Below are 20,835 nucleotides of genomic sequence, written 5' to 3'. Positions count from 1 at the left end.
GCCCAGAAGAAGACAGGAATTCATCGAAATTTCCATAGCACTCTTGGAAACTAGAAACCAGAGGTCTGTGTTCCTCATCCAGGGTTTTGAAGAGGCTCCAAATAAGGGCTTTGGGAGCCAGAGAAGCAGGCAAGACTGAGCTGTTGGAAGAGACCAAAGGCCTAGCTGAAGCTGGCGAGCCCCGAGTGCTTGGCTTTTAGGTGCTTGGTGCTCACACTTTCTCCAAAGTGTGGCCGTGGATGTAGGACTGCAGCCTTTGTTTAGAGGGGGGCACCTGCTCCTGCCTCCCTTCTCCCTCTGCTGCCGTGGAGGGGGCAGCCAGAAGCTTAGGTTGCCCACTGCTTTTGGTTAAATGTTCTGCAGGACACATGCAACCCCTCCCAGTCTCTGCCCTTCTCCCAAACCTTTCTTCCAACAAAGAGGGCTGGAGGGAGTCCAGAAGGACACCAAAGAAGGGTCCCCATCTGGGGAGTCTGAGGAGCTGAACACAAATTCCACTTCTACCCCTCGATGAGATATGACCTCAGAGGCACAAGTCCCTTCCCATCTATGGGACTCAGTTTCCTCATCTGTAAAATTAAGCGGTCTGAATTAATATTCTGTGCATTGCCTGGGAATGGAGCAAGATGGTGAGAGGACTGGAGGCCAGGCTAGAGAGTACTGCTTGAAGAAACTGAAAAGGTTTGAACCTGGAAAAGAGAAGAGCGGTGGGGGCAGGGCGAGGGTGGGGTGATGGTGTTGGTGTGGGACCATTACGTGTGGATGAGACAAGGAGAGCCTTGTCATTTGGCTCCCGTGGGCAGGAGGACCACTGAGGGAAGTCATCGATGAAAAGAAGAAACGGGCTCAGTGTTACACAAACTTTCCCAATTGTGAACAAAGAAAGGGCTGCTGGGGTGGGTGTGGGGGACTGCCCTCCTGTCAGGGCTGGTGTTAGGGGAAGGCAATAGGGAGACCAGATGCCCCTGAGGTCCCTGACAACCCCGAGGAGTCTTCAATTCTACTCCACTGCTGGGGCTCCCTCCAGTGGCCAAGCAATAATGGTGCGCCTGGGGCAGGATTTCCCCAGGGAAGGTGAGTCCTTTGCCCTCTGGCCTGGGGTGGGGACAGGCTACATGGTTGTCACCTTTCCTGAGAATAAGGAGGCAGAGAGGAGAAGAGAAGGGCCTATAGGGTGGCATGAGTCACTTCTTAATCTGAGTGTCAGTTTCCTCACTTGTAAGATAGGAACAATAAATTTTTTGTGCCCTGCCTCACCAGGTTATTAAGAAGACTGCACTTTGCCACCCTTAAAACGTTAAATAACTGTAAGAGAGCAGGGAGAGTGTGGCCCTACCCAGAACTTGAAGCCTTCCTAGATCAGCAAAAGCTGCTAGAGCCTTCCAGAAGCAGATAAGGCTAGGTATGAGCTCCCTCCCCTTTTAGGGAAAGGCGCCACAGCCAAGAGATTTCAGATCCCGAGTCCCCAAAAAAGCATTGCTCATTTTGGCGAATTCTCACAACTCTGAAAGGGACTGTAGGACTGGGCTTCTTGGACCCCTGGGGTGTCCATTCTGGATGTGGGAATGACATTGGCCGTGACTCAGAGATGAGAATGAACTCAATATTTCCCAGTCCTCCTGATTCCAGGGTCAGTGCTCTAACCCTGCACACCCAGCTGCCCTTTACTACCCAGAGGTGTAACTCTTATTCTTCCACTGATGTTATCCTCACCAACCCGACTGGGCGAGGGAGTAGCCCTGTCTAAGCTGCCCTCTATGGGGTTTGTATTGCTGTAGTAGAACGTCAGCTCCTTGAGGGCAGGGAGCATTTCATTTTGTCTTTCTAGCCCCAGCACAGTCAGTCCTGGGCACATAGTAGGTGCTTAACAAATACTTATTGACTGACTCAGTGACTTTTTGAGGGCACGTATGGCCGGAGAGCCCAGCAGGCTTCATGAATTGGTGGCTGACGTTCTCTGAGCACCAACTTCCCTGCGGTAGGGGGCAAGGCTCAGCACAGGGGAGGGAGACGGTATAAATTAGTTGTCAGGAACCCGTTCCTAAAGGCATGGTCCTGAGTCAGAGGGCACAGAGTCTTGGGTGACCATATCCCAGAGCCTGAGAATGGAAGTTGTGAGGAGGACCCTCTCCCTTGAGGTCAGCGCCCACTGGCGCTCGGCCCAGGGCACGGGCCCAAGTGTAATTTGTATAGGATTTGTTTATAGCCCCTGCCCCTTTCTGGAAGATAGTCACAGATGGCGTGGTGGGGGAGTCCCCTCCTCCTTTCTTTTTGCCATTTCAATAGAGAGGCTGGGCTGTCTGGACACAGAGCTCTCCACAAAGAGACAGTCACTGAATTGGCTTTCTCTGCCAAGACTGGGCTGGGTGACTGACCTGCCTTGCCTTCCTGCATCATGTTGAGCTCCAGAGATGCCAAACAGGTAAGAGCGGCCCTGGCCTCATCTAGAGGACAGCTCGGGACACATGGGGGCCCCTCAGCCCAGGTAAGGCCAAGCCAGGCTGTGCCCTGAGTATTTTGGTCAAGGAGCCAGGGGCAAAGGCATTTGATATCGTTCTGCCTTCTGCTGGGAAGAGGGTTAGGAATGGTTTCAGGGTGGGAGAAAAACAGAGAGCATGGTCCTGGTCAGAAGCTCAGGATTGACAGTGACTCACCTGTATGCCCTTGTCCCTACATAGGCCTCAGTCTCCTTATCTGCAAAGTGGGAAGATATAATCCCCTGCCTTTCCCTACCTCACAGGCCTCAGTGGGAAGGGATGAAAAATGCATCGCTTGATGAAAAAGAACTTGCCACATTCTTTTTGACTCTTCCTATGCTCAGTTCTGGGCTGGGCAGGGAAAACTCCCTTGAATACAGGTCCATGCAGGGGAACCTCAGAGTTTGTCCTGGGGCCCAACGGCACTTACAGACCATTGGACTGGAAAATATTGGAGACAGAAGGCAGGGGCTGTGGGCAGGGGAGCCTCAGGGCATGGTGTGGGGCAGTGGGGGAGCCGAGGGTCTCTTGTCAGAAGCTGCCTTCTTTGGAGAATAGAGTCAGGACTAGAAGGGGCCCTAGGCATCACCTAGTCTAAAAGCCCTCCTTTTACAGAGGAGGTTACAGAAGCGCAGGCAAGGCAAAAGACTTGCCCAAAGCCACGCAGCCAGTGACTGGAAGAACCAGAACCTCTGCCCCTCCAAGCCAAGGGTTCTTTCCTCTTCTTCCTTAGCCCAGGGGCAGCCACAAGGTTCAGATGACTCTGCCTCCTTAGCCCTGGCACAGCCACCCAAATCTTAACGTCTCCAGTTCCCCTGAGGTCATTGGGCGGCTCCCCTGGCGTCTGGGCCAGACCCAGCCCTGGCCCTCTCACAGGATGAAAGTGGATAGAATTCAGCCAATTCTCCATCAAGGTGATTCCTCAGACCTTGCTTTCTCAGCAAGTCCTCCAGCCACTATGGCGCTGCCCAGCCTTGGTTTGTGTGGGTGAGAGAGAACTTTCCTCCTTGGACGAGCCTCCACTCCCTGTTCCCACCTCCAGTTCAGGGCTCTGGGGAGGGTGGAGGCTGGGGCCCTGCTGTCCTTGAAGCTGAGCTTGGAAGGAAGGCCTCCTGCACCTGCGGCATGCAAAGGAAGCCTGCCTTTGCATACGGTTCTCTCTTTGAGCTGCCCAAGGTATTTGCATAGCCTTCCCAGCCAGACCCAGAGCCCAGGCCCCACCCTGCGGCCATCAATGCCCCAGGCCTCCCCACCCACCATCCCCTCCCCCCAACCACCTACTCAGGGTAGGAGGGCATCTGGTGTCCACTGGGAAGAGATCAAAGGACCAGAAGTCAAAAGCCAGGAAATCAGGAGAGAAAAAAGGGTTCCAGTCAAAAGGGGCCCCAAAGGGAGGGGCAGCAGGTCCCATGGGGGTGGGGGAGGTCAGAGGACCTGGGTTCATGAAGCCCAGTCCTTCTACTTGCTAGCTTTGGGACCAGAGACAAGTCCCTTTGCATCTGGGGATAAGAATGACTCCCCACGGTAGGGGTAAGGGCAAATGTTCTTGTCACCAAGCCCAACAGGACTGATTCTCACACCCCACTGTCAAGAGTCCGGAGGAGAGCACTTAGTTAACCATTTCATACCACGAAATTGGGAGTGATTGTTCATCAGTGAAGGGTAATGGGGCCAGATGGTTCCTAAGGTTCTTTCCCCTCAAAACCTTGTGATCCCATGATGTTGAGATAATCCACCCCAACTCCCTGATTGTGTAGATGAGGCAGCAAGGCCCAGAGAAGGCTAGAGATTTGCCCAAGGCCACACAGCAACTTCAGCTCCTTCCCTAGCACAACTGGACAAAGAGAAAGAGAGGGAGGAAGGAAGGAAGGGAGGGAGGAAGGGAAGGAGGGAGGAAGGAAGGAAGGGAGGGAGGGAGGAAGAAAGGGAGGGAGGGAAAGAAGAAGGGAGGAAGGAAGGGAGGGAGGGAGGAAAGAAGGAAGGAAGGAAGAATGGATGAAGGGATGGATGGAAGGAAAAGAAAGCTGGCATTAGAAAAGAGCTGTGGGGTCTGAGGCCCAGGGGAAACCAAGATGCTAGAACTTGGGGCTAAGACGTCCATCTGAGTCCCCTTGCCACTGGGAGGAAGATCAAGGGAGAAAGGTAAGAGGAGGGTCAAGGCCATGATAGAGATGAAGAGAGGCCACTATAGGGTAATAGAAGCTTGAATGAATGGGTCCCCCCCCCACTCCAGGTAGCCTTCTCTGCTTACCCAAGCTCCGCGAAACCCCTCCCTCCTCTGAGTTCCTTTGGGAACATTGTGTCTACCCATCAATGAGTTCACAAGACACAACACCATCAGTGAGATCAAGATGGGAGATCTTATTTCATTTCTCTGTCCCTGTCTTAACCACTAGGACATTCTCAGTTTGTTGTGGCCAGGGTTAAACAGGATGGGGATAGGCCAGACCAGGCAGCCTGGTAATGTCATGGCCTTTGCTCCTCCAGGCCCTCCACAAAGGTACACACCTCTCTTTCTTTCATCTTCTCTTCCCCTCTCCCTCCATTTTCCCTCCTTGACTTTCACCTCCTCAATCCTGCACCTATCTTCTTCCAGCTTGCCTCCCTGCTGCCTCCCTCTCTTCCTTTGGGCGTTTCCCTGCCTCAGCTTTGGCCCTGGGGAACCCCACAAGCCTCAATAGGGCTCCTGTGTCTGTGGTGATACATAAGTTTAAGAGTACTATCCTAACAACAGCCTGGGACAGAGAAAATACCATTTTGCACGGACACTGAGGCTTAGTCTCTGTCCAAGGTCATGAACTTTTCCAAAGGGTGAAGCTGGAACTTGACCTCAGGTCCCCTGAGGGGACTCAGTGAGTTCAGGGTTCTATCCCACCCAGCATTCTTTTCCTTAGCTTTGATACATTAACTAGATGAGAACTGTCTCAATCAATCAATCATAGACCTTTAGCTAAGTGCCAAAGAGCCTTCAGATTTGAAGACTGTTGTACAAATATTCGGTATGGATAGGCAGAGGAAACTTGAGCCACACCTCGGGAACTGTCTATAAATTATCAAGTTGAGAAGGGATTGATTACCAGACACTGGAGCCAGCCTGGCTTTCCAGCCCATCCCTAAAGCAGCAGAGGGTTAGGGTGGCAGAGAAGGGAGCTACAGAGGACAGTCATACCCTCTGTGGTCAACTTGGAGCAAAAGAGCCGGGCTGAGGACAGTCCCAAAGAAAGGACCAGCTCCTTCTCCAGCATCCCCTCCCAGTGCCCACCTAGCCACAGACATTCTAACATAACCTGCTGTTTCTCCCCCAAAATTTACAGTAAACACAACTGTACCTCAACTACAAAGAGGTCAGGGATTAACTTGAGGTAGATATAAATGTAAGGTTAGGTAAGGAACCCACTCTTTGCCTGCATGTTTGGGAGTATCCAAACTGGGGGCTCAGAGCAATGGTGGCCGAACTCAACTTTTCATCTGAAGGAAACTTCTTAAAGCGGAAGGGGAAAGAACCACATGGACTTTAGGAAGCCTCTAGGGGATGAACAAGCTAATTATTGTGCCTGGGTGACCATCTCTAAGTGTCTTCTGTGTGAAATGGGGGAAAGAGAATGCTCTGGCCCATACTCTAAATGGTGAGAGTGAGGATCAGAGATAGTGCCAGGTCCTCTGGGGCTAAGCACTTCCCCCTGCACACACAGTTTTGTGGGATAGACACTAGCTGTGTGACCCTGGGAAAATCCCTTAAGTTGGGTTTGTTTTTTTTTTTAGCATTTTTTAAGTCTCTGCCTCAGTTTCTTCCTCTGTAAAATGAAGATCATATTAGCACCAACTCCCAGGGTTGTTGTGAGAATAACACGAGAAACTGTATACTTTGCAAAAGTTGGAGAGCTCTAAACATAGGAGGTGACTCTTGTAGGAGCCCCTCCTCTCTGCCAGAGTCGGGTGAACCAGAAGTAAAAAGGGCCGGGCTGGAGGTGCCTGGCGTCACCAACAGCTTGTCCTGAGCTGGGGAGCTAGATTGCCTTTCAGAAAGCAGGGCTTCTTCCTGGTGTGGATGCTCCTGCCTGGGCCCCCGTCCCAAACCACTAGAGAATCAGCGGTCAGTCATGCCCATGCCCAGTGCCCATCTCCAAATGTCTGCCCGGATCCAGGTGGCAGCTGCTACTGTACCATGCCACCTTCTCCCCACCCCCACTCCCCATTGGGTAGCCTTCCAAGAGAAGCTGCCCTGACTCTGGGCTTCGGGAGTGGGCATGTGTGTGTGTTGGGCGATTCCAGGATCCGAAGTGAATGACGGCTGAGACAAGGCTAGCAGACCAGGAACCCTCCACCAAGTTAGTGAGGAAAATGGTCCCTCTCTCCACTCCAGGCCTATCCCAAAAGGGCAGGCTGCAAGGAACAGGAACTTCCTGCAAATAAAACCAGGAATGGATTCAAACTCAACAATCAGTGGCATAAGTACAAAATAGGAGAGTTTGTCTAAGATCATAGTTCATCTGAGAAAGACCTGGGGGTTTGGGTGGACCACAAGCTCAGTATGAGTCAGTAGGGTAATATGGCAACCCAGACAGTGAATGAGATCTTAGGTTGCATTAAAGGAAGTCTAGTGACCAGGTTTAGGGAGGTGCCGATCTGATTCTGCTGGTCTCCAACTGCATCAGACCACCCCTGGAGGACTGTGGTCAGTTCTGGGCACCACCGTTTCAGAGGGCCATTGATAAGCTGGAGAACATACAGAGGAGGCCAACTAGGAGGGTGAAGGGCCTGGAGTCCATGTCATATAGGGTACATGAAGGAAGTAGGGATGCCTAGAGTCGGGGAAAGGTCTTAGATGGGACATGAGGGGCTGGTTAGATGCCTTCAGCTTGGCCCCAGGGATCAGAATAAATACTGATGGCTAAAGGCCAAGAGGCAAATTCTCACTTCCTAGCAATCAGTACCATCTAAAAGGGCTGCTGGAAGGAATTCAATTCATGCCAACACACATTTTTAAAGCACCTACTCTGTGCCAGGCACTGTGCAGTGTGGTGGGAATACAATTAACAAAAACAAAGATAGTTCCTGCTCTCAAGAAGCTTACAGTCCTAATGGGGAAGGGAAGGAGGGAACTGATGAGGGAGAGGGTGGCTAAGGGGGGAGGTGGGGTTGGGGGGGGGTGCGGCGGGCTCCCCCTCTCTGGAAGTCTTCAAGTAGGGCAGGATGGTTGGTCAGGTAGCGATGCTCTGAGGTCCCTCTCAATTCTGACACCCAGGATCAGAACCCCATATCTCTTTTTCATTTGACCTTCTGAAGAAGGGCAGATGATGAATTTTCCCTAATCAGTTCTCTGCCTCTAGGTTCTGGAATCCACCCATCCACCTACCCATCCACCTACCCATCCACCCACCCATCCATCCACCCATCGAATAGGTACACACATACAATCCACAACACTTACCAAGAGTCAGCTCTGTGTAAACACAGTCTGGGGACCCTCTCTTTTCCTCCCTTCTAGTAACTTAAATCTAAAACATCCAAGTCCAGTCCCAGTACTGCTGCCACCTCCTCCAGGAAGCCCTCCCTGACCCCCTCAGGCCACACTCTGGTGTCCACTCTTAGGGTCTGCACACATACTCTGGTCAAAATGCAGTTGGGACACCCAGGAGGCTGCCCCAGAAAGGGGCTCCTCTGGGGTGTGGCCTAAAGGTGAGGAGGGGAGCCTCGGATTTTAAGAATTAGCTTGGCTAAACTCAGTTGGTTCTAATTACTAAAGTACATAAGTGGTATCTTCTACCTTTTGGCACCCTGGGGCAAAGATCTGAGGGATCACCCTGGTCCTAGATAAATGACTTCTATTATTTCTTTGAGGTTTATGCTTTGATGCACTTTTTTATACTCTGTATCTACTCACATGCAACTGCTCTCCCTGCCCCCCTCCCCCATGCCCAACCAAGGATGATTTCATGCTTGTCTATTGTCTCCCCAGAGCCTAGCCTAGTGCTGGCACACAGTAGGTGCTTAATAAATGCTTGCTGATGGATCAGTAGGGGAGCTGATGAATATGTGTTGGGATATTGACACATATTCCCCTCCTAGCTTGGCCATGCCCCGTGTTGCCCCATGCTGCCCCATGCTGCCCCATGCTGCCTTTTCACCCTCAGTACCCGGTTCTGCCCTGACACAGACATATTGGAGTTTGGTGGATCGGATTAGATTGAACTGAACTGAACTGAACAGAACCGAATTGAGAGCTCTCTGGACCTCCCTGTCCTGTGCAGGCCTCTGCCCCTCTCCAGCAGGGCTGCCCACAGGCCCCTGACTCATTGACTCCTAATCCCAGGCCGAAATTCCTGCTTTTACCAGTTTACAGCAGAAAAACACTGAGCTTTCTCTGTCATTCCCAAGGGTGAATTTGGTCAGCTTGGGTTCCCCTGCCAGGGCTGGGCAGTGGCTGAGGGCAGAAGGCTGATGGGCCTTTTGAGGGGAGACCGGGAGCCTGGGATGTTCTTAGCCAAGAGCATTCTTGTTCTTTCCAGAGCCCGGGCCTCAAAAGGGTCCAGTGGAAAAGCGCCTGCACCCAAGACGAGTTGGATGGGCCTGCTCCAGGGTGAGCCCTGCGGCTTTGCTGAGGGGGGGGGTAAGGGCAGGACTGGAGGGGGTCACTCATTAGACCCAGAGCAGGCCTGGGTGACGGAGAGGAGGGAGCTCAGGCCTGGCAGTAGGGAGCACTGACCCCCTGTGGGAGCTTGGGCAGTGAGATGGTCTGTCTCTAGCATCTTTTCCAGCCCTGGTTCCGGCCCTGGTCCCAGCCACCCCCAACCCCCATCCCACGTTCTAGGTCCTCTGCTCTTTCAGCTCTGACTTGCCACGTTCTATGGTCTAAGGCCCCTTCCACTAACTTGGATTTTCCATGGCCCTTTCTGTGGCTTTCAATCCTCACTGTTTGTAGGGGCTGCAACTGTGACCCTGGGTCTGTGGGTGTGGGCTTGGGTTGGGCTGGAAACTCAACCGGGCCAATCTTCAGCCCCACCCCTCCTGTGCTCCCAGCCTCCCCACCTTAACAGGACTGTCCCAGGGCTGGAAGAGATGCCTTTTCAGAGCAGCAGATCTCCACACAAATCACTCCAGTGTGCTTGGAATAGAGAACAGGCCTCCCAGAGGAACCTCAGGGACCAGGGAAGGCTTCAGGGAGGTAGCGGCCCCTGAGCTGGGCCTTGGAGGAAGGCAGAAGCCACACCTCAGGCCCACATAGGATCCTGGGATTAAAACTGTTGTAGGTGGGAGAGCCTTTCTCCAGCGTCAGCCTCAGCCTTTTGCTTGCTAGCCAAGGGCCAACTAAGGCTCTGGCTGCTCCGCTCCAGGACTGCTCCCCCTCATCATCTTGACTTTCCGCAAACCTTGTGGCTGAGCAGTCTCTAGAGAGGGCTTTGAGGGGAGGAAGGGAGAGGACCCAGAAGTGACTTTCTCCTCAGGGTCCCTTTGCCTCTGCCCCCTCCCCTTTCCTCCCTTTTTGGTGGCCTGTCCTCGCAGAGAAGAAGAACCAGCCAGTACCGTCCGGGGGCCCTGCCCGAAGTACCCCTCAGAGGTCTATGCAGGTAGCAAGAAGGAGACTGGAGGCTGGAGAGACTGGCACTACCATCAGGGAGAAATTGACTTCATTGGCTCTGGAAAGAAACATGCAAAGGTACAGAAGCAGGATCTGGTCCAAAACACAGGGAGCTGCAGCGCTGGCTCCTGCCTGGGACTTCCCCCTGTCTGGGGTCACAATCATTCTCAGCATAGGAACTCCCTAGTTCTTGGGAGCAGGGCTTTGATCACTCATTCACTCACTCATTTATTTATTCATTCATTGATTCTGTAAATCTTGACTGAGAGGGCTCCCTCTCCCTGTCCGTGTGGGTGCTGGAGCCCCTGGGAAGAGGCATCCAGGGCAATAGTATTGGAGAGAATCAGAGATTCCCAGGGCCACCCCAGAGGTGCCTAGTCCGGCCTACCCTACCACCCCCAGGGCCAGAAGCCTAGCCCAGGCTGGTCTCAGACTCATTGTCCGTGCATGGAAGGTTCCATGAGTGTCTAAGGGGTTTGGAGGACACCTTTGGGCTGAGCTGATCCCGGAGGATCCCAGAAGACTTCTGGGAGGAGGTGTTGGCTGGGCCCAGAAGAATTTGAAAAGGCAGAGAGAAGAGCAGGACAGCGTGGGCGGGGAGGGAGGGGGGAGGGGGAGGAAGAGGGTGAGCAAAATCAGAGATAGGGGAAAAGACAGTTGTTCAGGCTGTAATGAAGACACCCCATGGAAACTGAGGCTAGCTCAGTGTCCTTGTTCATGACTGAGGTCGCTGGGAAAACCAGGCTGAACTAAGGGCTGAATGGGGGTTAAGAACTTTCTGGGAGTCCTGCCCAAGTGCCCTCTGCATTTTAACGGAGCTTGGGCTGCCAAATCCTGATCTGAAGGAATGAAAGGGTTTCAGGAAGCCCACAGGTGGGCTGGCATTGGGCAGGAGGGGCCTGGGGGTGCCCCTCCCCCCAGGCCAGCTGCAGACCTGCCTCCAGGGCATGGCTCTGGTCTAGACCTCGCCCTCCCTTTTCATTTAATTGTGCTTTTAAAAATGAAAAGAATAAAAAAGGATGCAGTGGCATCTGGGGACAAGAGCCAGACCTCAGGAACTGTGAAGAGGGAGAAGCACCTGAGCGCTACCCTTTGTGGTTACAAATGCCAGCCTAGAGTGGGGGCAGGGTGGAACAGGAACCCAGAACCCAGCTCTCTGGGCCAAACAGCCCTAGCAAATGAGTTCCCTGGGTGCTGAAATGCAGAGCAGAGCTGGGCAGAGCTGGGCTGGGCAGAGCTGGGGCAATCACAGCTGGACTAATGGCCAAGAGCCTTAGGCTTGGACTGAGGAAGAGCTCCCCTGCCAGTGGGAGCTGTCCCAAGGTGGAAAGGATTGCCTCAGGAAGGGGTGCGCCTCCCCACAGCGGAGGACTTCAAGAGAGGCTGTGCAGCCGCTTGGCAGACATGCTGTAGCGGACTCTTGGCCAGGTGCAGTTGGCTTAGCCGCCATTGAGGTCTGCTCAGCTGTGATTACTGACACACCTCTTCAGGACTTACTCTTCTACTCCAGGATTTCCTAGCAGAGCTCAGCTTGCAGGCTCATTGCTAGCTGCCCCCTCCACTCCCGGTCCGCCCCCCCCCCCCACACACACTTCCTAAGGACGAGGTCCTGTCTACCCTTCTCCATTTCCCCCGGGCTGGGAGCTCCCTGAGGACAGGGCCAACCCCCACACCAGCCTCCATCCCTGGATTTTTGCTAGCAAAATGCAGACAGCTGACGTTTAGGAAACGCTTTCTGCGCACCAGCCACTTCTACGGGTCCGTCACTGGGTCACTTTTGCCCTCTGCAGTTCCTGAGGGTGCCCAGCACCCTGCCCCCCAGCATCCTCTTCGAGTTCATGGTCAGTGAGTGGCACCTGCCCACGCCCAACCTGGTCATCTCGCTGGTGGGCGAGGAGCGGAACTTCCCCATGAAGCCTTGGCTCAGAGACATCTTGCGGAAGGGGCTGGTGAAGGCCATGCAGAGCACAGGTCAGACCCTTCCTTCCTCGCCTAGGACAGGCCCTCACTGGGAGATGCATCCATGTTGCCAGCGCAGGCCCCACTCCTCCATGCACACGCATGCACACTCTCTCATGTGCACATACATGCTCTCACACAGGCACAGTCATACACAGTCACACATGCACACACACAGTCACACTCTCATACACACACACTCACATGCACACAGTCACACACATGGTGTCACACACACACATAGTCACACATGCACACACATTCACACACACTTTCACACATGCACATACTCTCACACAGGCACACAGGCATACATACTCTCATTCACACACACACACTTTCTCATATGCACAGTCACACACACATGCACTCACACTCACATGCACTCACATGAGCAGTCACACACACTACACACATACTTTCACACATACACACAGTCACACATGCACACACAGGGGCCTCACAGTCCCATCCCACATGGCACTTCCTAGACATCCACACTGCTGCCCCTAGGGGATTGGGGGAGGGAGGAGGGGAGGACAGGATTTCCTTTTTGGCTGGAGCCAGGCCTACGGGGTGGACCTTCCTGCCCAAGGTCTCTTCTTAGGCACAACCACTAAGCTTCCCTCGCCCTGACCGGGAACCTCCCCCAATGGGCTCATTCACAGGGACAGATGAAGACAGTTTGCATCTTCTGTAGTGTGCATAACCTCTGGAACAATCCAACAGCTGGGACTGCTGCTAATAACGATGAGGAAAGCAGCTATCATTTACATGGTGCCTACTATGTGCCAGACAGTGCCAAGAGCATTACAATTATTATCTTATTCTATACACACAACCACTGTGGGAAGCAAGTGCATTATTGCCCCATGTTACAGATGGGGAAACTGAGGCTAACACAGGGTCATTCCAGGCCCAGCACAAAAACTAGCATGTCACATAGCTACTTGAAACATTAAAACACAGGCGACGGTGGTGGTGCAGTGGACAGAGAGCTGAGTTTGGAAGACCCAAATTCCAATCTAGCCTCAGATACTTAACTAGCTGAGTGACCCTGGACAAGTCACTTGACCTCTGTCTACCTCAGATTCCTCAACTGCAACATGAGGGTAACAATAGCGCCTACCTCTCAGGGTTGTCCTGGGGGCCAAATGAGACGATATCTGTAAGGTGCCTGGTACATAGTAGGCACTACATAACTGGATTCCTACGCCCTGTGTAGATGCTGAGGCATTGCCTCTTGGCCTTATATCCCCTGGGGTCTTGTCATCAGTCTTACAAACAAGCAGCAGAGACTTCGTCCTCAGAGGAGAGGCCTCCCCAGAGGGAGGCAATGGCATCACCCCCGCCTCGCGGCGGTGCGGTGGGCACCTTCCTAGCAGCACACCTGGGAACAAGGTCATGACGGAAAGTGCCCAGAAACTGGAGGAGAGGAAGTGGGTTCCAATCCTGACAGTGGGCCCTTCTCGCTCCCTCAGTGAGCATGGTTGCTGTGAGGGCTGTGATCCTGGCTCCCTCTTGGCGGGCACAGATGTACCCGGTGGGCATGGTACTGGTGCTGCTCCTGCCCCTGGCTCCCTGTGGCTGGTGCCAGGCCCCCAGCAGGCACGGTGCCAGTGCCGCTCGTGTCCTCAGCTCCCCAGTGCCCGCATTATCTCTTCACGATTCCCCACGCAGCCTTTCCGGGCCACCTGGCACAGGCTGGTGTCCATAGTCATAGGATTTTTGCCCCATTTGCTGCCATTCGTTCTTCTCCCACTTTCTGGTTTACTAAGCACTTTGCTGACAAGTTGAAAGAGTGGAAGAGGGAGGTCAAAGGGCGAGAGCAGCACCCCAGAGCTGAAGCTGGAAGGGACCTCGGGGCATTGAATCTAACTCAACCTGAATGGAGAATCTCTTCTGCAAGATGAGAAAGCAGCCAAGGTCCCCCTTGGGTTTGAGTAGCTGAGCCAGGATTCTCTCCCTCATCCTCTGATGCCAAAGTGGCCCTCCGAGCCCACCGATCTTCCCGTTGCATCCTGCTCCCTTTTGGTGTGACCTTGGTTGGGTTTCTTTTCCACTCATCTGAGCCTCAGTTTCCTCCTCTGTAAAATGAGGGGCCCCTTGCAGCTCCAGGCTTTTGATCTTGTGTCTCGAACAGCTTAGATGTTAGGAGGACAGAGCCATCAGAACCAATGGGTCTGAGTTTGCCATTGCAGAAAGCAGGGCAGACTCATTTCTCTCTCCTGGGGTTCTCCTCTGGCAGGGGCATGGATATTCACCAGCGCCCTGCGGGTGGGCCTGGCCAAGCACGTCGGACAGGCAGTTCGAGACCATTCTCTGGCCAGCACGTCCACCAAAGTGAGGGTGATCACCATTGGGATTGTGTCACTGCCCAGGGTCCTGCACAAGGAGGTGTTGGACAACTCTCAGGTACGTGGATCTAAGGACTGAGAGGCTGGGGGATGGCAGCTTACGCAGGAGCTGGGCTGGGACGCGGCAAGGCAGTCACAGATTGCTTCCTCGCAATTAGAGCTACTCTGGCATGGAATGGAATGGGCTGCCTCGGGAAATAGTAAGCTCCCCATCACTGGAAGGATTCAAGGAGGAAACCCCTGGTCAAAAAGGCTGTGCAGGGTACAGGACCGGATTGCATGACCACTAAGGTTTCTTCTAGCTCTTGAGATTCAGTGACTCACATGCCCTCCCTCTGCTAAGCCACGTGGAGGGGAGCACTCTGGGAGAAGGGGTGGGGAAGGGGTGAGGGGAGGGCTTAGGGTATGCCTCACAGAAGGGTGGTAACAGACCCTAGGAATACCTCACTGCTGCAGTCGATACCTACCTTGTGCCAGGCGTTTGAGATGCAAAGACAGAGACAATGTAGCCCTTGCCCCCAGAAAGCTCGCATTCTACTCAGGAGAAGCAACATGTGCAGAGAGAAGTATGAATAAAAATAGATACAGAGTAAATATGAAGTAATTTTTGGAAGGGAGGGAGGCACTGGCAAGAAGGCAATCAGGACAGGCTTCCTGGAGGAGGCAGCTTTTGAGCTGAACCTTGAGGGATTCTCTGAAGCAGAGGGAGGAGAGACAGCTTCACTGCGGGCAAGGAGGAAAGCCTGGGCAAAAACACAGAGCTGGGAGAAGGGTTGTCCCATGGGAGAAACGGAGAGAGGTCCAGTCAGGCCAGCCCAAAGAATTTCTGAAGGAAGGGATGAGCTCTTGACCCAGAGTCAGTCTGTGAAGGATTTCGAATGCCAACAGGAAATGGCATTAAATTCTGACAATGACAGGGAGCTTCTGGGGTTTATAAAACAGGGCCAGGCCTGTGCTTTAGGGAAGCTGATTTGGTGTCTGGGAGGAGAATAAATTCGAGAAGGAAGAGACTGAGGCAGGGAGACCAGCTCGGAGGCAGTTGTGTGGTGGCCAAGCAAGGGGAAAGAAGGAGAGACACAGGACACGTGTTGGGGAATGGAACTGGCAAGACTTAGCAACCGACTCTGCGAAGGAAGGGAGAGTGCAGCTGAGTGAGACTTTAGGATGATGGCAAGGCTACAGACTTGGGTGACTGGAAGAATGATGTTACCCTCACCCAAAATAGGAAGATAGGTAGAAGGAAAGGTTTGATGACCTTGACATACACTGATGTCTTGTGCCAGGGTGCAAGTCCTAACTCCTCTGAACCTCAGTCTCTTCCTCTGTAAAATGAATGGCTAGATTTGAGCATCTCTTAGCTCCTGGCTAGCCTCGTGAAGCCCTATGAGACATTTTTTAATTCTTTGAAGGAGTCAACAGGCTTCTGTGTGAGGCACTGGACAGTAGTGAACCTGGGGGTCTGGAGTGTCCCAGTACTGCCATTAATTACCACTTAGGCAAGTTCCTTTCTTGCTTTGGGCCTCAGCATCCCAATCTGTATCTGGCTCACACAGTCACTTTCTTCTCCTCTGGGAGTCCACCCGCCTCCTGTCCTGAGAACCCTTGTAGCTGCTGAGTTGCAATAGTTAGTTTTAAACAAGGCAGATCTCTTCTAGGAGAGGAGTGGGGTGCTCTGAAGGTCCCTGAGTCTCTGGACATGAGGCTTGGTGTTTGGTCTGGCCTCCCAGGGCAGTGACGGGCTAGCTTGGAGGATCAGGGAAAATATGGGACATCCCCCTCTGGCTGTGGGGGAGAAGATAAGGTCAGGGTGTCCTTCCCTTCCCCGGGTGGGGCTCAGTTTCCACATTTACACAGTGAGGGGTTTTCACCAAATGAAACCCCTAAGGCCCCTTTGGGCTGTGACCTTCGATGTTCTCTGTTCCAAGGGCCCCTGCAGCCATGACAGTCCCCATTCTGCATTCTAAGGGTCCCTCCCAGCCCCCATTCCATGTTCTAGGCCCTGACAACCCTATTCTGTGTTCCTCTCATCTCATGGTCGTCTCAGGGATTCTATGGATTGTTCCAGGTGTTGGGAGACACAGCCAGCAGATGGCAGTGCTGTCCACAGTAAACATGGACAGGGTCCAAGCCTTTAGCTGGGAGGTTCAGAAAGGGTGTGACCAGTAAAGGGAAGGAGGGCCTGCCAATGAGCAGAACCTGAGAGGGGCCCCCCCAGCAACTGCTGACTGCTGTCTGCTCTCATCCCTAGGTGCCCTGCCCCCCAGGACTCCCCAGGGCCCCCCAGCTCCATGTCTTACACAACAGTGAAAGCCTTGGCCCCCCAGAGCCCCCCAGCTCCATGTCTTACACAGCAGTGAAAGCCTTGGCCCCCCAGAGCCCCCCAGCTCCATGTCTTACACAGCAGTGAGAGCCCTGGCCCCCCAGCCCCCCAGCCTCGGTGTCTTACACAGCAGTGAGAGCCTTGGCCCCCCAGAGCCCCCCAGCTCCATGTCTTACACAGCAGTGAAAGCCTTGGCCCCCCAGAGCCCCCCAGCCTCTATGTCTTACACATCAGTGAGAGCCCTGGCCCCCCAGCCCCCAGCCTTGGTGTCTTACACAGCAGTGAGAGCCTTGGACCCCCAGCCTCGATGTCTTACACAGCAGGGAGAGCCTTGGTCCCCCAGGGCCCCCCAGCTTTGGTGTCTTACACAGCAATGAGAACCCTGGCCCCCCAGGGCCCCCCAGCCTCGGTGTCTGACACAGCAGTGAGAGCTGAGTCCAGAGCTCCCTCCACTACCCCAACACCCCATCTCTCTTGACCCTCCCCATCTGGAAAATCAGAGGGTTCCCTCCAGTTCTATGACATGATGACTCTGTCAGTCTTTCCTGAGCTCCCCTTGTGTGCCTAACCCAGTGCTCAGTTACACTATAGGAACAGGGGAGGCATTGAGTGTAAGGACTCAAGTCACTTCTGCTGTAGGGAGCCAAGGGCCTTTAGGGCCCAGTAAAGAGCACGGGCCCTGCAAGCTCAGAGTCCTGTCCTCAGGGTTAATGCTGCCTACCCCCCAAGACAGCACCCTCAGTGAGCTTCCCATCTGGTGCAACAGGCAGAGGATGGTCCCACGGGAAGGGAGCAGGGCAGTGTGCTGACCTCAGGCCCGGAAGGCCAGGGAGGGCTCCTGCCCTTGCCCAGTCACCCTCACACATACGGCTTCTGTTTCTCCTGCCGGCCTGAGTCTAGAATGAGAACCCAATCCCCTACAAGTCAGATGACAACAGCCAGGGCACCCTCTACTCCTTGGACAGCAACCACTCCCACTTCATCCTGGTGGACCCCCTGCTGGACAGAGGCCCAGCTACAGCCAGAGCCACCGAGCATGGAGACCCAACCACCAGGCTCAGGCTTCTGCTGGAAAAGCACATCTCAGAGCAGCGGACGGGCTATGGAGGTAAGGGAGCTCCCTCTCGCCTCTTGTCCCAGAAAGCACCACAGGCTCTCCCCACCCTCCTCCTTACAGGCAACGGTCAGGAAGAGAAGCCACTCAGATGCCAGCTTCCTGGGGATGGCTGGGCTTCCTTCCTTCTCTTCTTTGTGGGTGAGCAGAGCCCCGTGCCAGGAAGGGCTGGCTAGGGAAGAGGCAGGTCTACCCTCCTGGCGTTTAGAGCCTTTCAGAGGCTTGAGTCATCAGTGCAGATGACAGTGACATGGTGTGGTGGAGAAAGAGCCAGCCTTGGAGTTAGGGAGGCCTGGAGCCCAAATCTGCCTCATCCACTCACAGAATGTGTAACCTGAGCCAGTTCCATCTGCTTCTTGTCTACTGTAACACGAAGGGCTGGGGTGCACAGCCTTCAAGGCCCCTCCGTCTCTAGGCCTGGAAGCTTAGAATTCTAACAGGGATTTCTGCTGGGATTTGGGTGTGAGCACACACCTCTGAGGTGTCTAATTATTCACGGTGTTGTAGAAGGGCCCTCCTTCTGCCCCTGCCAGCTGCCTGCTCGTCCATGGCCTTTCTGCCAAGTTCAGTAAGCTGTGTTAATTACTTAAAGAAGGAAGGTAGCTCAGCCCAGGGAATTACTTAGGGACCTGGAGCATATGGTGTCCTCTCTCTGGGCCTCTCAGGCAGGGTCCAAGCTTGTGAAAGCAATGAGTTGGGAATGAGTGGATTGGACTAGTTGCCCTCTGAGGGCCTCCAGTCCTAGCTGCATGTCTGCAGTCCTTCAAAAGCTGTGTATCGGCCTTGGAGTCAGGAGGATCTGAGTTCAAATCCCACCTCAGATACTTGACACTAGCTGTGTGACCTTGGGCAAGTCACTTAACCCTGATTGCCTTGCCAAAAAAGAAAAAAAAAGCTGTGTATCTCCGGTGTAACTAAACTGTGTACATTTTCTAAAAGACTCCATGGAATTCAAGCAAGATTTAGCACCAGGGCTGTCCACCTGAGCCACTCACGCCCTGACTTCTTTCTTTGGTCAGTCACTATACATCCAGTCTCTGCTTGGTTCTCAGCAGGGGGGGGGGGGGGGGGGAGCAAAGCTGTTCTTCCTCATACAATGACCTTATTTGCAGTCACAGACCTTCGAGGATGAGCCCGGGTCTTCAGGCTAGCTGAGCATCAAGAGCCCCTCCTTACATTTATCTCTGCCTCAAGCTTGAGTGCATGGTACCATCTTCTTGCTGGGCTGGACATTAACTGAATGGATGAGTTCATTGTGTCTTCTCACCAACTTTATTTAGACCATTAGTAGAGAAAGATGGAAAGGGAGAGAAGAGAGAGAAAAGAAGACAGAGATAGAAATGGGGACAGAGAGAGGGAGAGACAGACAGACAGACAGACAGATAGACAGAGACAGAGACAGACAGAGAGTCAAAGAGACACAGAGACAGAGACAGAGACAGAGAGAGACAGCCCATCCCTGAACATACAGAAAACTCCCTTAGTTCTTAACTGTTTACAACTGACCTCTGACATCACAAACTTAGCTTTTGCCAGGACTTGATTTCTCAAAGACTCTCTTTGGAAACAAGCCTTCTTTAACCCACAGAACATTTCTAGGACCCAAGCTTACAGCGGTTTCAGCACAGAGTCCCTCACCCCAGCCTTGGATCCAAGCTTTACTATCCCTTCCCTTTCCAGGAAAAGGCAGCATTGAGATCCCTGTACTTTGTTTACTGGTCAATGGAGGCCCGTGCACCCTAGAGGTAGGAAGTTGAGCCTGAGACTAGAAGACTTCCCTTTCCTGGGGTGGCGCAGATGATCTCTAAGGCCCCTCCCAGCATGGAGGTTCTGGGCTTGAAGGTCCCTCCACTGACTTCCTCCTGATCCCGGATTTGTTTTCCTTCCTCCCACCCCTCCCGACCTTCCCCTGACTCCTGAACAGAGTGCTCCTGGAGCACCCCCCCCCGAGGATCCCTGGATGAGTTTAAGGAGGGGGCTGCTCCTCTGCCACTGTGCCCTTGGGTGTAGCCAGTGTCCTTCTTGCCATGCCCTCCCCACTGACTAGGTCCTTTGGTCTGGGGGATGGTAGCAAATTTCCCAGGCAGTGGAGAACTCTGCCCCTTGGCTGATCCTGGCGGGGTCAGGCGGCATGGCGGACATCATCGCAGCCCTGCTGAACCAGCCCCACCTCATTGTGCCCCAAGTGATGGAGAAACACTTGAAGGAAAAATTCCCCACTGCAGACTTCTCCTGGGAGGACATTGTGCACTGGACCAAGCTGGTAGGTTGGGCTCAAGGCATCTTCCCTCCCGGGAGGCTGCGGGGTCCGCTCTGAGAGCAGCAGCGTCCAGGGAGGAAGCCTTGGGATGGGGGCCTGGCACAGCATGGGCGAGTCCCCTCCGTGAGGCTCGGAAAGACCCGACTGAGAGTGCGAACCGTTCAGGGCCCTGCTTCTAAAGCGCTTCACACCCCTTGGCCCGCTTGCTTCTCACCACAGACCTACGAGGAGGCAATGCTGGCTTTGCTATCCCCATTTCACAGATGAGGGGACTGAGCCTCTGAGAAATGAAGAGGCTTGCCCGTGGCCACCCAGCTGAGAAGGGACAAAGACAGGATACAAATCCCCCAAGTCCGGTCGGGCAGGCTGTTCACTAAATCGTCCCTTCCCCTTCTCCGTGATCCTACAGCCAGATCTCTGATTTCCTGGTTCTATGGCCTTGAGCAAAGCTGCGCCCTTCTCTGGGCCTCAGTTTCCTCATTTGTACAATAAGAGAATTGAACTAGGTAAACTGTAGGCCTCCCTTCAGCACCAAAAAGCCAGAGGTGTAGACCTCGGAAAATACTTATTGCACCTGCCTTCGTCGCTCAGAGGAGGGCACCGAAGCCCAGGGAAACCAAGGGGTTTGGCCAGTGTCGGACGGACGGATCCTGTCAATGCTGTGAGACTCTAATGAGGTCCGAGTGTGAAACGCCTCTGTGCCATCAGAGCCCTGGTTATAGTATCCTCCTCCACATTCTAGAGCCCTAGTTACACTATCCTCCTCATG

The 20,835-nt window shown here is 53.7% G+C and overlaps 1 protein-coding gene across 1 annotated transcript in view; it reads left to right on the top strand.

Annotated features, from left to right (window-relative positions):
• The first annotated feature begins 2,295 nt into the window (after positions 1–2,295).
• Positions 2,296–20,835, top strand: part of TRPM5 (transient receptor potential cation channel subfamily M member 5) — a 49,701-nt gene continuing 31,161 nt past the window's right edge. Inside the window, 8 exon segments of the mRNA XM_027868704.1 lie at positions 2,296–2,422; positions 8,987–9,057; positions 9,981–10,134; positions 11,847–12,027; positions 14,264–14,430; positions 17,593–17,800; positions 19,487–19,551; positions 19,878–20,069. Coding sequence (XP_027724505.1) covers positions 2,396–2,422; positions 8,987–9,057; positions 9,981–10,134; positions 11,847–12,027; positions 14,264–14,430; positions 17,593–17,800; positions 19,487–19,551; positions 19,878–20,069 — 1,065 coding nt within the window. The 5' untranslated portion in view covers positions 2,296–2,395.

Source organism: Vombatus ursinus, unplaced genomic scaffold (assembly GCF_900497805.2).
Source record: "Vombatus ursinus unplaced genomic scaffold, bare-nosed wombat genome assembly UNPS02014790.1, whole genome shotgun sequence".
Classification (NCBI taxonomy): Eukaryota; Metazoa; Chordata; class Mammalia; order Diprotodontia; family Vombatidae; genus Vombatus; species Vombatus ursinus.
This window is presented reverse-complemented; position numbering and strand designations above follow the sequence as displayed.